The sequence below is a fragment of the Eretmochelys imbricata genome, chromosome 11 (genome assembly GCF_965152235.1).
Source record: "Eretmochelys imbricata isolate rEreImb1 chromosome 11, rEreImb1.hap1, whole genome shotgun sequence".
Lineage (NCBI taxonomy): Eukaryota > Metazoa > Chordata > Testudines > Cheloniidae > Eretmochelys > Eretmochelys imbricata.
In genome coordinates this window covers 56,813,468-56,830,552 of record NC_135582.1, presented here as the reverse complement: position 1 = coordinate 56,830,552, position 17,085 = coordinate 56,813,468, and the positions used below count along the sequence as shown (strand labels likewise).

The following is a 17,085-nucleotide window of genomic DNA, read 5'->3' as shown; positions in this document are numbered from 1 at the left end:
GGTATCCTATCCCTAATCTTTTAAAAAGTGTCACTCACCACTTTTACTTAAAATGTCCCTTTATGATGTTAAGTTATTGACACCGGCTTAAATGCCGCAGAAGCCTAGTTAGTAAGCAACTAAGAGGACTAGATTGCTCAGGGGATTAGAAATGTGATATGAGAAGCCTTTCACTGCCAGGTATTGGTTTTAGTCCAGTTCAGTAGTGATCAAAAATTGCTAACATCTGATGGTTAGTGGATGGTTTTGTGTGCAACAATGAATTCATCTCTGGCCTGTTTTCAGTGGACAAGTGTCCACATCACAAAAAAACAACCACCACCAAACTTTGCCAGTTCTGTTGGTTAAGAGTATTTTGGTCTCCAGGGCTGTCAGTCTGCCACCTTTCAAGAGCACTAAATTCGCATATGTTTAAAAAATACCTAATTGTATATAATTTCTGCACAAATGTAATGCAAGATGAATGCATTATGGAGTTAGAACTATAAGTGTACTCCATATAGATCCATTACTTTACATGTATCTGTTCTTATGACAAATGTGGCAATAACAGGAGTGTAGACAACTTTTTTTGAAGGGTGGGATGGAGCTAGAGATAAAATAATAGCTGCTGAATATCACTTAAATGCGTAGTCTTGCACCATAACTAAATTTATTCACTTTTATTAAAGTGAGATAAATGAGCTTATGTTCCAAACTCAGTTTCCTTTATTTATTAATTGAATCCCAAAATGTGTGTTGAGGGGGCAGGTCTAAAGTCATCATGACACCTCCCCTCTCCCCCAGTCGCCTAAGCACATGAACAATTGTAATTTATTATGAACAAATTACAAAGCCATGGAAATACTGACAAAACCTTATCTGCAGAGGCATTTTGCACAGTAACAGGGACCTGGCCTTTTTTGTCTGTTTTGTGGGTGTAATGTTTAATTCTATAGAATCCATGTGAAAATTTAGCTTTAATTAGTATGAAGAATTACATGTAGCAAGATGCACTCAAAAATCATTATTTGTATCTCTTTGAACTACTGAGGCTTGTTTTCTTTTACAAATTTCTTGTCTTGTATTTTCTGGCTGTGTATCTGAGAGCCTGGAGAGTTACCAGGTTTACCATCAAATTTGTATTTATGCTTGACTTTATGATGGAGAAATTCACCATTTTGAGTAGTAAGCTTACTAAAATTAGTCTGCAGTATCTTAAGATGTTTTAATTCTAAGACACTAAGATTCCTTTTGTGAGAGCTCTCCAATCCTGCAGTTTCTTCATCTAGAGCCTTAATTCTGGTAACTTGCAAATTATTTTTTCTCTATTCGAAAGACAATTATCTGTCTTGCTCAAAAACTTCTAGAGCCTCCTAACAGATAAAGGGAGAAGTTCCATGTTAAGGTTCTGATCCCAAAATGTAGTGGTTTGATGTTCAATAAATGGGAGGAATTTAATTAAAAAGGGATAGGTGTTAAGCAGACAGGGGAACCGGTTTAGTGGTCACTTTTATTTTTAGAGGTTCAATTACCCACTGGAGAAAATAGGAATTCAGATTAATCATCTGTACAAGAGCATGCCTCATGGAACTGAAGACTACTGGCCAAATATTTAGATTAAAATGATGCTGAATACTAATGTGTATATATTGGCTGCTCACGGAGAAATTTCTCCAAAGAAAATAGGCACCTTAAAAAATAATCCCAGTTGTCATCAAATGCAGATTATTAAATAAGGATTTTTTGTAAATGTTTAAATAACTGTTGTGACAGGGTCAGGCCAGATGGCTATAGGAGAGTAATAGAAAGCAGATATATTAGCCCCAGGCTAAGTAGGTCCCTTTTCACTGGGTAAGGTAACAGGGAAGGTTCCAGAACAATCAGGAACCTTCTGGAGACAATTAAGACAGGCTGATTAGAATACCTGCAGCCAATCAAGAAGCTGCTAGAATCAATTAAGGCAGGCTAATCAGGGCACCTGGGTTTTAAAAAGGAGCTCACTTCAGTTTGTGGTGAGGAGCTGGGAGCAAGAGGCACTAGGAGCTGAGAGTGAGAACGCGGACTGTTGGAGGACTGAGGTGTACAAGCATTATCAGACACCAGGAGGAAGGTCCTATGGTGCGAATAAAGAAGGTGTTGGGAGGAGGCCATGGGGAAGTAGCCCAGGGAGTTGTAGCTGTTCCAGGAGGCACTCTAGACAGCTGCATTCCACAGGGCCCTGGGCTGGAACCCGGAGTAGAGGGCGTGCCCGGGTTCCCCCCAAATCCTCCCAACTCCTGGTCAGACACAGGAGGAGTCGACCTGGACTGTGGGTTCAGAAAAACGTCCAAGCTGAGGGCTGCCGTGAAGCTCCAAGGCGAGCAAATCCACCAATAAGTGCAAGACCCACCAAGGTAGAGCAGGAACTTTGTCACACTTTATAAACAGAGAGGAAAACAAGGTAGGAATTAGAGAAGAGCCCAAAGTGGAACAGTAAACCCAACTCCCATCTCCACACCACCCAAAATTCCGAAAGATCACAGTTGGATTTGATTCCTGATTCAAATTGCATGCTTGAGGCCTGTATCTGGAAGGGAGTATATTTTGTATTAACATACACGAATATTGAATTATCAGCAGTGTCCAATGTTAACATATTTTTCTTTCCCAATTTTAATATTTTTTAAAACACTAACCATGTAAATAAAATCAATTTATTTTCCTAGAATTACAGTAGAATTATACATATGCATATCTTTGTGGCATTTGACTAGATTGTTAACATTAGATGGGAATCGGGTTGGATAGTTTTGATGGGTCAGATTTATTCTTGGTGTAATTCTGTTAAAGTCAATGGAGTTACGTCAGGGAAACATCTGATATTGTGTCTACAGTTTTTCTCCTTCTCATACAAGCATCTTCATACCTTCTTCCATGCAGCCCTATATGCCTGGAATGTTGCCCCTAATACTGTATATGCCACAAAATCTTCCTCTCCTCCTTGAAACCCACCTTTTTCCTACAAATCCTCAACTATCTATCTCCCTCCATCACAAAAATAAATAACTATAAAAAGAACTGTCATGGCTTCTGCAGCCCCACAAATTTATTAATTACTCATCACCCTTTCCATCAACTCTTGCCTGATATTATTTCCTCCAGCATCCTCTTGATGTCATACCCATATTCGTCTTAGATCATAAATGCCTTAAGACAAGGACTGTCTCTAATTGTAGTGTAACATTCCGTGCACACCAGTGGCACTGTATACAAACACATCATCACCCTTGCAGCTTCACTTGGACACGTTTTTGGACTCCACTTTCTATCTGTACAGTGCCTAGCACGATGTGTTCCTGGTCCATGACCAGGACTCAGAGGCGCTATAGTAATATAAATAATAATCATCCCAGTGAAATTTTGCTACTGCTGTTAAATAGCTGCCATGTTCCATTCAGGTGGTGAATAGTTATCCCACTTGACAAGCCTGTAAAGTGCTTTGAGAGCTGTCTGTATGTATGATTAGTTATGAGATGTGCTGGCCTTGTCATTATAAAGGTAATTCCTGCTTTGATAAGCATATACAAACACATTACATTCTTCTTACAGATTTATTTATCATTCATAATTTGGGCTAAGGGCTCGGCTCTGCAAATCCTTCTTCCTTTGTGAGTAATCCTTTCTCATGCAAGTCGTCCCTCTGATTTCAGTGGGACTCTTAACATGGATGAGAATGTCCTGGGGCTTAAACTAGTTTTGACTTCATTGTATCAAATAATTGGAAAATATTTTGTGGGGGAGGTCACAACAAAAAGCTGTTAAACACTCATTAAAAACCTTCCTTAAGTATTTGTGGGAAATGTCTGCAAACAAAATATTTTTGTCTGCCTGCTGATTTATGACACTTGAAGTGGCAGAGGTTATCCTATCTCACTCTGAGTAAAAGTCAAGCGAGGACAGGAATTTGGTTAGTACAAGAGGTCATTTCCAGGAAGCCTTACAGGTGGTGATAGTGCTGCAAAAATCCACACATAGACTTTTGCTTTCTAATTTTATCATTCAGTTTAGTGTATCTACATATGAAGCCTATGTATTTAAGAATAAGTTTGTTGTTGTTGTTGTTGTTGTTGTTTTTTAAAAGACCACATTTCTTAAAGTTAATAGTCACTCAAAAGAGAACAAATTAAGGGGGCAATCCTGCTGCCATTAAAATCAGTGGGTAGTTTGACTTCAGTGGGAACTAGATTGACTTTTAAATCTAGCATCTATTTTACAGAGGCAGTTGACAGAAAATAACATTTAACATACAGTAGAGTACACCATACTCTAGGCACTGAAAGCCACTTGTACAGAAGTAGGATTCTTAGTGTTTTCTTTTATGTTTAGAAATCGGGTATTCTTGAAGATTAGTATTAAAATCTTCCTGGTACTTCCGTTGGTATATAGTAAATCTGGCAAACATTTCTCTCTTCACCAAAGTAACCGTAAACCTGCTTTTAACAAGTTGTAACTTGTAATCTGATTTGTTTTGTTTTAGGTTGCTGTGGAAGTGTTTATGCTTTGCAAGACGTTTTAAAACTACTCTTCTTCTTTTTAGCTTCTGGAAAAAACCAGCAACATTTTTGATGAACCAGATTCAGGAGCTACTAAAAGTCCTTTGCATTTAGCTGTAAGTATACGACACATGTTCAGTGTTTGATCGGATAAATAACCACTTAACCTCTGTGAAGTAAGTAGACCTGCATTGTAACAGCTGGAAAGGGACTTAGGACCAAGATTTTAAAAAATGCTTCCTCGATAGGGATTAAAAAAAACAACAACCAAAAAACGTAAGGGAGCTAGGTGCACAGTTCACATTGAATTTCCTTTGAAACTCCAAGCCCTAAATCCTTACGAAGGTATCTAACTAAGGGTATGTCTGCACTTCAAGGCAGAGGTATAATTTCCAGGTCTAGGAGACATTCATGTGCTAGCTCTCACTGAGCTAACGTGCAAGCCACCCAAGTTACGTATCTAGCGTCTCTGAGGGAATGCATTTTGGGTGGCGAGTTGCTTGTGCCACCATGGCTACATTCTGTTTTTAGTGCACTAGCTTGATCTGCGCTAGCGTGGGTACATCATCTGGAGCTGGGAATCACACCCCCAGCCCCAAGTGTAGACATACCTGACTTGGCTGGGTTTTCAAAAGTGCTGAGCACTCAGCAGCTCCCACTGTAGTCAAGAGGAGCTGCTAGCTGCTCAGCACTTCTCAAAATCCAGCCATTTATGGTCCCTAAAGAAGGATTTAGGAGCCTTACTTTAGGAACTCGGTTTTGGAAAATTTTGATTATACTTTTTTGCATCTACATGTGATTCTGAAATCTTTTGTATTACTGCTGGTGTATAATCATACTAATTATACTTAAAATGCAGAGGGTCCCTATCCTTCTCACATTACAGCAATGTAAAACCAATGTGAGTCAGAAAAGAGCCAGGCCCAGTAGGTATGCTGTAAATATTGAGGACAATCAAATCTTTAAATAAGGTTAATAGTCTGGTTCATACCTAAAAGCCAGGAAATTCTGAGTCCTCAGGGTTAATCTTCCCTTAGATACATATGTATGCTTCCTGTTAATGTTAATAGGAGATAGGCAGGGAAAGAATTAGCTTCTTTAATCCTTAGTTGATGCTATTTTTGGAAAGTCATAATTTTTAAGGGTGAAAAATAAGACTTGACTTGGAACTTCAATGACTATTAGTGGGTGTGGTTTTTTTTACATTTGTATTTCCTTCTTGTAGGCCTTTTTCATGAACTGTTTCAACTATGCAGAGATTAATGCAAAAAACCCCAAGCAAAACAAAACAAAAAACCCCCAGCATGTGACTGAGTCCAATGATAAGCAGTGCAGTTCATGTCCACTAGAGTTGGGTGAACCGTGCAAATAATTTTCATGGATATTCACTGGAGTTTATAAATGAATAAGTTTCAGCTGGTTTCATCCCTCTTTTTTGTTTGAGTTTACTGGCTGGCATACATGTTCCCTGAAACATCAAATATAAACAAACTTTCAAGCTTGTAACTGTGAACATTTGCACCGGAAACCTCTTCTGAGAATTGCTCATATTCAATCAGAGACCAGAAATAGTCCATGTAACCTCAGTGTCCAATCAAAATAGCACAGATTTTTACTTTACAGCAAAGTGCTTGCTCACAAATAAATCACAGCCCAAGGATTGTTAGAAGAAATTATTCAACAATTCAATTTGAATAATGTATAAATTAAAGAACATCACAATCAGTTTTAGAATGGGTCTGAACTGGAAAATGGGTGAAGTGTATCAAACCCTTTGTTTCAAATTATTTTGCTCTTTCTCTCGTAATGCATGTTCAGTGGTTTGTTTTTCACAAAACTCTCTCTGCAGGGTTTAATTTAAATTTTCCTGAAACTGAATGAGCAGTGAGACTACATGTTACCTGTGCTATCTGTGGATATACACAGGTTCCCTAGCATATGCACACACCTGACTTCTGATGATCACTGCATCTTGTTTTTGAAGCAGCTGTTTTTCTGAAAGCTGCTGTAGAAACTTAAAATTCAACTAAAATAAAATAAACAAAGTCCTGATCCTGCAAAGACTTAAGACATGCTTAAAATCATACAACTGTGAGTAGTTTTTTTTAATGGGACGACTCACAGCACTAGAGTAAGCATGTGCATAATTCTTGGAAGGGTCAGAAGCCTACTGGAGAAAATATCTTCTGGTTTCCAGTTAGAGAGTTCACTAATTTAAGGGAGCCCCTTTTTCTGTTGTATTGATGCATTCAAAAAAATCTCCTATAAAGACAGCAAATTTGTCATGGGAAATTTTGCAAAAAGTCATGGATTTTATCAACAGTTGACTCTCTTTTTCCCACTCTTTTTCCCACTTTTTCACCCTCCTCCTACCCCATACAAACTTAATTTTGGCAATTCCTGACTTTTGGCGGCTTACCAGTGCAACTTTAAGGTTCTCTTAATACTGTCTTTTGTATGGAATACTGTGGGTTAAAAAGAGAGGGCTGGGGGAGGGGGACTGGAGGGAATGTTGACCAAAGGAGGGGCTCATTCTTGTGGACTTCCAAAGTTGCATGAGACAAAGCATTCCAGGGATGTCTAGCCAAAAAGTTCCACAATTTTTGGCAAGCCACTATTTTATTTTTAAATCAACCTGGTGCCAGAAGTTTTCTTCGTTTCCTTCTCTACCCATCCCCCATACCACATTGGCCTGAGGTCCAGGACAGGCAACAGAGTGCTGGACGAATGAGAGGTTTAACATCAACTATCTTTCATCCTGTCAGGGTTAGAAATGAGAACCAAACACCTTTGTAAATGGGAAGTTCACCAGGCAGGCTTCTCCAATGAAGCATTCTCTGGCTTTTAGTGCCAGAAGGTCCCCAATATGTGAGACCCTAAAGCTGCAATATTAATAGGTAATTGAAATAGCTTTTCTGTATGTTTTACTACTTAGAATTTTTCTCTTCCATAGAGATCTCAATAATTAGGCTTATGGTACTAAGGTAATTTGGCCTCACTATAGAAGTAAATTTGACTTTAAATATCTAAAGTATTTTTTATTTAAAAGACATTCCATATAAAGAATATACAAAGATGGTGTGGGTATAAGTTTTATGTGCACTTCTTTGGGCTGGCATGCAGACTTATTTGTGACTTATTTGTGGCTGAGTAATGTGGCTGTGTCTGACTCACGCTGTTCAAACCTCTGCGGCACACTACGCCATGCTGTCTCTTCTCTCATATTTATATCCTGCACGTGTCATTGCATTGAGCTATCTGTACACATTTGATAAGGCTTGATGCAGAAATGATTGGGTGAGGTTCTTTGGACTGTGGCATGTAGATCAGAGACTAGATGTTCATTATTGCCTCTTATGTAATTAAAAAACACAAATTTTCAGGCACCTGAAACCCTCTGGCCTCCTATACCATTCACACTGGAATGTGGGAAAAACCACATGTACTTGGGAGTCTCAGGTCATAGAACCATAGAATAAAGTATCTCTGTATTATAGTTTCCATTGTGTTCAAATGACTATCACAATGAAAAATTGTGCTCCTGGGATGCACGTGTTGTGCTTTTCAGTCAGGAGAGTAGTGAGTAAGATCTGTATTGCTTTATTCCCAATATAACCTGTTTCGGATTTCTAGGCCTATAATGGTCATCATCAAGCCTTGGAGGTACTTCTTCAGTCTCTGGTAGACTTGGATATTAAGGATGAGAAAGGACGCACTGCCTTGGACCTGGCTGCCTTTAAGGGACATGCAGAATGTGTTGAAGCTCTCATCAGCCAGGGTGCTTCCATCTTGGTAAAAGATGACATCACCAAAAGAACCCCGCTCCATGCCTCAGGTGAGTGTAGTTGTATTTTATCTTGAGAGAGAGAACCTATAACAAGACAGAGGTTAGTAGTGATGTTTGCTTAGCTACCATCTCTTTTGAAGGTTATTGCTAACCTAATTAATTATTGGAGCATTGAGACTTCATCTTTATGAACTGCCACCAGGAACTAGAGCTAACTATCTTTCCATTTCTCAACTTTCCCTTGTCCCCATGAAGTGCTTCACTTCTCCCCCTACAGCCTGACCCTAGACCTCATTCACCAGGGCTATTTCCTCTTTCTATCTTCCTTCTCTGATGCATGAAGGTTTTCCCCCACCCCACCTCATACTTGATGGTTTCAGGCTAGAGAGTCAGATGAAGATGTAAGTAGCAATGAGGCAGATCTTACAAGGAAAAAAGACTGAAAATCAAGGTGGATCCCACTGATGATGAAGTGAGATAGTTTGTACTCACTCCAGATAAGTCCCACTCTGCCCTTCCACCGCCAGAAACCTTCAGTGGCCTTCTGCAACAGCACATCCCCCACCCCTTTATTTCCTCTAAAACCTAGAGAAAATCATCAGTTTCTAAGTGTTATCCACCTAGCTAGTAAACTTCTTGGGAACCAGCCACTTCCATAAGGGTTAATAGTCTTTCTCTCCTTCGTTTGTTGAGTGTTCCTTAGCAAGTCAGGTACTCTAATTACAAAGTATGGAACTGGTGTCGTACATCTTAAAGGCTGTTCGTTAACATGTTAAAGATTTCTGGCTCCCCCCATCTGATCTATGTATAGTTAACAAACAGAACAATGAACCTACTTGTCATGGTACCTCATACTGATGGACTCAGTATGGTCCAACAGCAACCTCTAGTGGCAAAATAGAATCAGTACATTGTTTGCTATAGATTCGTTTTCAGGGCCAGACTTACTTGTCTTCCTGCACAGCTGTTTTTTCTGCTTAGATTTTAGAGATGTGTGCACATTTTATTCTTACAGTTTTTAAAATGCAGTCATATATGCAAATGGGCAACACAAAATAAAATATGCTGTGTTTACTTTGTGTCTCACCTTTATCTGCAGTATATTTTAACTGTATCTAAGGAAAACCTGGATTGTAGACCTGTGGTATAAATTAAACAATATGCTTTGGACTTCTTAAATTGTGGCTCAAAGACGCATATATTAATGTTGCCACAGTGCAGCAAAGGAGAGCTGTATGGCAACTGCACAAACTGATTATCAGAAGTCAGTGAATTTTTATTTAAAAAAAAAAAGAAGAAGCTTTAGATGGTTGTCTAATGTGTCACTGAGTGTTGACTGTAAAACGCAGTGCAGATACAATGGTATAATTTCCTTTCGATACATCACATGCTCTAATTCCTGTATAGGATTAATAGTGCATGTGGTGCAAGAGGAAAATAGACACCATACAACGCCATGATTAAATGTAATATGTGCACATAAGATTTGCACTGTGAGAGATCCTGCTCTGCAGATGTGTTAGCCATAAGTATTGATGTCATTTGGTTTCCTTTCCTTTCACCTCATCTTCAAATTGTGCCTCCTGCTTTATTTCCATATATTTATAGTTCTGTCAAAAAGTCCATGCCCTATTAAAGCTACTAAAAATTACAGTATATTTTCTTATTGCTCATATTTTTCAGTGTGTATCTATACCTACCAGAGTCCCGCCTTATCATGTTGAAGGCTCCTGGTGGGCTGGAGTTGTCCCATGTTGTCATCTAGGCAGCTAGTACACAGGTTGTTAGCCTGCAGTTGGGTATTTAGCCTGAATATATTATTGTTCCTGTCAGCTGTAATGGATTGGCATGCACCAAACGCTGACTGCATCCACTCACTTCGATTGGGTGGAATATATCAGAACTGCTCAAAGCTTTAGGCCCAAGTTAGCCAGGTTCTTAAGCACCTGACTATCCTTTAAGCATCTGAATAGTCTCTGAAAAGTAAATGAGACATGTGGTGTGGTTGAAGTTGGACTTATGATTCAGTATCTTGCAATGATTTTACCTTCTAGTGGTTAGATACCTGAAAAGAGGATAGAAGTTAATGACTCTCCATTAGCTTTCAGCAATAATGTTAGCTCAAGAGGTAGAGCCTTGCGATACTGATGCTTTAAAATTCGGCAGGCCTTAGCCTTTTGTTATTTTTCATCTTGGGGAAGCATGGTATCTGGAGTTGCACAATCAGAGACGGTCTTGCTCCTTCCCATTAATTGTGACATTTAAAAATTGCTGAATTTAAATGACATCACATTATTCAAAGACCAGAGCACAGTCAACCTGAGATTGGCAAATCATTATAGCTTCAAGATGTGACAGAAGTACCAGTGAAGACTTGTGCTCACAGTCAGCTCCTGCAGACTCAAAAGACACCCTGGGAGTTTGGTATTTTACTTGGATTGAGAAAACATAATTACTCTGCCACCAAAAACCTCCAATTCTATTTGTATAACATGGTCCGGGCTTAAGGATCGTCTGCCTGACCTCTGTGTAATGTTGCAGTAATGAGGATGGTCACAATAGAAGGTTTCCCTCTCCTTTAAAATGTGGTCATACTCTGGAAAGTTATTTGTGCAAATGGCATAGCTGCTTTCCATGTTCACTGTATTTCAGAGACTCAATCTCATGTGTGCTCAGTTTAAAAAAAAAAAAATAGAGCCTGATTCATGTCGGCCTTTCTGCAGTCTTATGCTGGTTTAATGCCATTTAAATCAACAGAGTAAAGCCTGCAAAAAACTAGAGTAATGCAATTTTGAATCAGGCCCAGAATTTTTCTAACTGTCAAAGTTGCAAACTGAGTTTGGGCTGTGAAGAACAAGCAGTATTCACTCCGGCTTGTGCATCATCACCAGTATCAAAGATTTTGCAACTCAGAAGTCGTTCATAATTCTGTTGTAGCTACACAAGTTCTGTTGTAGCTAATACAGAGTCCAGAGGTCATTCTCACAGGGGTGTATGGATTCTGCAGTGCTAACAGAAGTAACATGTAGTAAACACTTGTTTTGTTATTTTGTGACTCAAAATACAGACAGGGAACAGATCTGCTGAGTATGGAGATGCTATTTCTACAGTTACTTTTCTTACCATTGTCACACTCTAATAACTGTTCTTTATCTTGTCTACCTTAGGGTTTACGTTGCCCCCCATCACCGTAGTATCCGAGTGGCTTACATGTAAAATCAGTAGCAATAGTTTAATCCCTAGAGGGCTTCCTGGAGTCTTTGGCATGTCTCCCTTTTTGGGTAAAAGCTCTGCTAGGAATATGAACAAAGCAAGTTAACCTATAAATCTACTGTAAACCAACATGGACTAGGTGTGTATGCAAAAACACAGGGGACTCTAGAAGAGAAAAGAGTTGAGCTAGATACATATTAATCAGAAGGCAAAAAACTGCATATACAGGATAAAGACTTGAGACTAACTCTTCTTAATATATGTAGAGAGAAAGTGTGTGTGTGTAAGAGCTGGGGGGCTTTGTCTTCACCGACACACAGGTTGTTTTACAGCAAGATAACTAATGTGTGATAGCTATCTTCCCATAAAATTCTAGTGCAGACAAGGCATCTGTAGTGTCTACAGCGACATAGCTAGGCAAGCTCAGTACTATATTCCCTGCCTCTCCTAGCTGGCCTCATGATAAAACTAAAGTGCCTTGTTTTTACTGTGGGATAGCTAATGCACATAGGTAAAAACACACCTTTTTGTGTCAGCGAAGACATAGCTAAAGAGAGAGAGCGAGAGCGCAAGCATGTGCTGGCAGGGGCACAAAGACGATGTGCATTCATGCGTGTGACACCCCTTCCAGCCCGCCTCGTTGCTGTTGATGGGATTACCAAGGGAGCCATTACTAGTCCAGAGTAGAAAGAGAGACACCATATGTGACTTTTATGTATTTTCTCTAGTAAAATAACACAAAGTATTACACGGAACGGGGCTGTGCACAATACTATAAAACCCAATCACAAACACCCCCCACGAAATGACTAGGAACTAAAATTCCCATTCTCAACTGTTCCGTGACACTTCCTGAAATTGAATAATTTTTATTGTGTTGTTTAGAGTGTTCCATACAGAAGCTATAGCACCTAAACGAATATCCACACGATAACTCCCTAGCAGCCCATGGATACCACTTCCATGCATCTTTTATTACAAAGCAAGCAAAAGTGTATGGGCAGAAATCACACTGAATGAAGCACTTGAATTACTTTGTGTGTGTGTGCTTGAGAGAGAGAGAGAAGGCTTGCGTGTGCACACACACACTCATCCTTTCAAACAATCACACAGACACTCTTCATGAACGAAACATTTGAAAGATACTCTGCTTGGTTGGTTTGCATTTCATAGAATTTTACACAGCTCTGTTCTGTGTGAAGCTTTGTCATTTTACTAGAGAAATAATACAACTAAAAGTACCTACTTTTTCCGGGCATGTCCAACGAGAACACCTCCTGCTTTCTCCTGGGGATACTCTCTGTACATTACATCATTTGGCCCTGTATAATGGTAACTTTCTCTGTAGCCTAGATTAGATGTGGCTCCCACTGCAATTCGCATTAACCCCAGTCTCTGCTCTGGCCAGGAAGGGGCCTCTAGAGAATTGCAAATGTTCCCTCTAGCACTGAGTGTATGGCTTCTCTAGTGCTTAGCTAGCTCCTACTGGCTTGAGACCAAGGGACCAAACTCACGTTCCTTGCAAGATCTGTAATGCTAAGTGGCTGCTGGGCCAACTCCTGAGACTTTCTTGGAGTGTCTGTTCTACTGATCATTTACCTAAACCCTTTTCACACATTCACAGTTCCTACTGAGGGAGAGATTTGACTGTAAAGCAGTGACTCATTTGCACTGCAGAGCTGTTTACATGTTCTGCGTATGCCATTACTTAATGGTAAATATCAGAGAAATTCTTATTTTTGTAGATAGAGCAGCAAAGGTTATTTCTGGGTATGCAATTTAAATCCAGGATGATGTGTACAAGTTTCTCAGCCAGCGCAATGTGACATGGCATTGTGCACAAAGTTCGTTGCATCAGCACATGGAAATCCGGCAGAGAGAAGGAACAACTCTCCTGTTAGGATGGGAACAGGATCACGTTATATGCAGATGATGGAGAAATTATTGCAATTAAAAACAACCCCTTGCCCCCCTCCCCCCAAAAAAACCACCCAGTGCTGTATCATCCATTTGGTGGATTGTGTAAACGCAAGTCCTGCAACAAATGAAAAAAACAAAAATGTTTTGAGTGTCTAGCCCTACTAAACATAATGTGTTAAACTGAGAGAGGTTTTCTCCAGGTCTGTAAGAGCTGTAAATCTGTAAGGATTACATTTAATTTTTTTTCTTCAATTTGAGAAATAGTTCTGACACCAATGTTAAACTAGAAAAATAGAGGAAAAACTCAGATTGAATTCTTGGCTCTGCTTAGCCCTCTGCATTGACGAACAAGGAAATTCATCAAATCCCTGTGCACTGTGACCCCCCTGCTAACTGTGTCGTGAGGGTCCAAAGAGTCTTATCTAACCTCCATTGGCTAAGGAAGGTTGCCACAAAGCAGGGTCTGGAGGGATGAGAGGAAGATGGGAGCTCTCTGTTGAGAACTGATAGAGAAAACCACCTTTTGATAATAAAGACTGAGAATTTCAGAAGTGACGATGATTTGGGGTGCCCAGTTTGAGTCCTCTCAAAAGGGCCTGATTGTCAGAGGGCAAGTTGTCATCACTTCCTTAAATCAGGCCCCTCTGAGGTCCCCAACTGGGTATCCAAAACCGCAAGTCACTTTTGACAATCTTGGCCAAAGGCTGTGGGGAAAGTAGGAGGGAACAGGGGAGGAGAGACTAGCTTTGAGACGAACAAATTGACTTAAAAAATTATTTATTTGAATAAATAAAGTGAATTCTTGACATTTATGCCATTGAAAGGTCTGAGGTTGGCAATGGGGGGTGGGGGGAGACTGGATGTCCTCCTGCTGGGTACAACCTGGGGAGCAGTAGTACAAGCTTCCCACACTCCTCCACCAGTGTTACCTCATCCCTGTTCTGTAGGGACTAACTCAGAGGGTGTCTCCAGTCAGTCCTTATGCCTCTTGGGTGCCTGTTGTGGAGACACGTAGCAGTAAGGTGCCCAAGGAACAGCATACACAGGTCCAAGCAACAATAATAAGATTTGCTCATGTAACTGCCAATGCATTAAAAATAAGTAGTATTGTCTCATCCAATCTGCAGGATTCTGAAATGTTACTTCCTTTGGTAAGAGTCTTCTCAGATGTGACTCAAAAAATATCAGATACTTTTTTGCGTTACTTGTTTGTGATTTCTGTATGTAACAAAAACTATCCTCTTTTTGCTGTACTGAGAACCAAGAGCACAATTTCATTAGTACAAGCTAAGTGAAAATTACTTGACTGTTCATTTCTGTCACTGGAAAATGTCTTCTCCCACCTTAAATAAACCTCTCTGCCATAGATGTTTTGAGGGAACAGTGTCTGAAATGCAGTTCTTGTGTTAGTTTCATAACTGTGTGTTAGTTTTTATATGTTTACAGACTGGTAAATTTGTTGTTTCTTTCTAGTCATCAACGGTCACACACCATGTTTGCGGCTGTTGCTGGAAGTTGCAGACAACCCTGATGTGACAGATGCCAAAGGACAGTATGTGGTTTTTTTTGTTTTGATACAGTACTGTGATATGAATGACAGCTCCATAAATTGCTCACAGCATCGGTACTTATACTGTATACAATACTTCTATTGTATATAGTACTGTATACATCTCCTGCACCACTCCAATTTTTCCTCATAGAATTTGACAAACCTTACAAAGTACACATTCAGTTGATCAAAGCCATGGAATAAACATTAGCAAGGGGGAAACATTATTTATTAATTTTAGATTCTACCTCAATCTTTATGCAATTCTTCTGAGATGTTTAAGGCTAAATTCAGTTAAAGGTTAAATCCAGTTAAAAATGGATCAGTTTCTGAGCTGTTTCTAGGGAGACTCTCACCCCTCCCAAAACATTGATATCTTAGGACATACTTGGCCTTTTGGGACAGCGAATTTGAACAGAGTATTAATTGAATGTGACACTTAAATTGGAGTTGATGTACATGATGATGGTTTTCACTTCTCATTAAAGGTAGTTACGGAGGGAGGATGCAAGTATATTCTAAATGTGGAAATTTTGAATAGCTTTGAAATTTCACCTGGGAAAACACAGACAGATGAATGCCATGTTTTTAAAGGGCATCAGTTTCAGTCCCTGAACCATCACCTTAAAGCAAAAGGAGAATAAATCCCGTTTTGAAAAGAAGTGGAAGAAATATTGCTCCAGTGTCTGGCTGAGGGATGATTGGTGCAAATGAGATACTGAATGCAATTGGCTTTCCCTCCCTTATTAAACAATTCTGCCCAGGATTTTTTAAAGAATTTAAAATTACATAAATAGTTACCTTAATAATTAGAGGGGGTGATTACACAAGTGAGCTTCATGGTTTATCATGAGGCTGATATTCTGCTGCGGGCTGCTGATAATCAAGGGTTATTAAAGAACAAATTTTTAACATGGACTGGCTTGAACAATGCTGCAATATAAACTGCCTACAAATCAGATATGTGTTTCTCTGTTAATAATGATTTTGTTGGTTGCATTGCTTAACAATAAAATTGGACAAACAGTACCTTAATTTGGGTTATATAGATGAATATAGGGCATGAAGATGGTGGTAGAGAAAGGAAGTGTGGGGAAAATGGCAGGAATTCCTGGTGCCCCTGATCCCCAAAGGATAAGTTAAAAGTGGAAAAATGTCATGTGTTCTTAAAGCTGTGATTAACTTCTTATTTTCTAGAACCCCACTGATGCTAGCTGTGGCATATGGGCACATTGATGCTGTTTCCTTGTTACTTGAAAAAGAAGCTTCTGTAGATGCAGCCGATCTCCTGGGATGCACAGCTTTACATCGAGGGGTGACTATTTAATTTTATGACCCTTAACTATGCATATTAACTTGATGGTTATGGCTTTTCTTTTATGAACAAAGGGGTATTAAATTGAGAGATGATTGTAAATAACTGAAAATATTGGGAAGGCTGGGTTAAAGAAGTATGTAATAAGTTTTGAGCGGGAGGCAATGAGATTTGGGGTAGATATAATCTCTTCTCGGAGTAAGCTCCTCAGTCAAGATGTAGTTGCTGAGAGAGCTGATAGGGTTACATGTAAATATGGCCATGTCGTGAACAGTTTTCCAAAAGAGTCCTGGAAATATCTGTATAAAATAGAGACCATTGCATAAATCTTCTGTTCCATACTGATAACAATACATGAACATGATTAAAATACTGTACGAGATAAGCAAATCAATGTCAGAGGCAGCAGATGTGATAGTAGTAGCTGGATTACTGCAGCAGCTTTCTAAAATATTTGATATTTTTGGTAGTATTGTTATTGCTCCTCCCTCACCCTTTCTTCCCTAGTATTTGTGGTTTCATTCTTGATTGACCCCCATTCAGTAAGACTCAAAGAGGATCTTTAGTACTCCACCCTTTATTCTAAGAATCTCCATGTTCAGCCATAAACTCCTAATGGTCTAACTTGTACCTGACTTCACTGGAGGTGCTCATCCTCAGACTGCGAGGGCAGGTAAACTGTGTCCTTAGAAGCCGGTACTAGTGCTTGTCAATACAAAGAGGCACTCCGGGGAGCAAGTAGCTTCTCACCAATTTCCTGGACCCCAGCCTTTCCACCCAGTAT

At 39.6% G+C, this 17,085-nt stretch overlaps 1 protein-coding gene and 1 long non-coding RNA gene across 4 annotated transcripts in view; one reads left to right on the top strand and one right to left on the bottom strand.

Annotated features, from left to right (window-relative positions):
- Positions 1-17,085, top strand: part of ANKRD44 (ankyrin repeat domain 44) — a 215,367-nt gene that overhangs the window by 170,629 nt on the left and 27,653 nt on the right. For both annotated transcript variants that reach the window (XM_077830497.1, XM_077830496.1), the window contains exons 17-20: positions 4,559-4,630; positions 8,148-8,349; positions 14,908-14,986; positions 16,184-16,301. In XM_077830497.1, coding sequence (XP_077686623.1) covers positions 4,559-4,630; positions 8,148-8,349; positions 14,908-14,986; positions 16,184-16,301 — 471 coding nt within the window. The remainder of the gene's footprint in view (positions 1-4,558; positions 4,631-8,147; positions 8,350-14,907; positions 14,987-16,183; positions 16,302-17,085) is intronic.
- Positions 8,246-17,085, bottom strand: part of LOC144272447 (uncharacterized) — a 39,850-nt gene continuing 31,010 nt past the window's right edge. For both annotated transcript variants that reach the window (XR_013347559.1, XR_013347558.1), the window contains 2 exons: positions 10,002-10,277; positions 8,246-8,385 (listed from right to left, as the gene is read on the bottom strand). This is a non-coding gene — a long non-coding RNA (uncharacterized LOC144272447). The remainder of the gene's footprint in view (positions 8,386-10,001; positions 10,278-17,085) is intronic.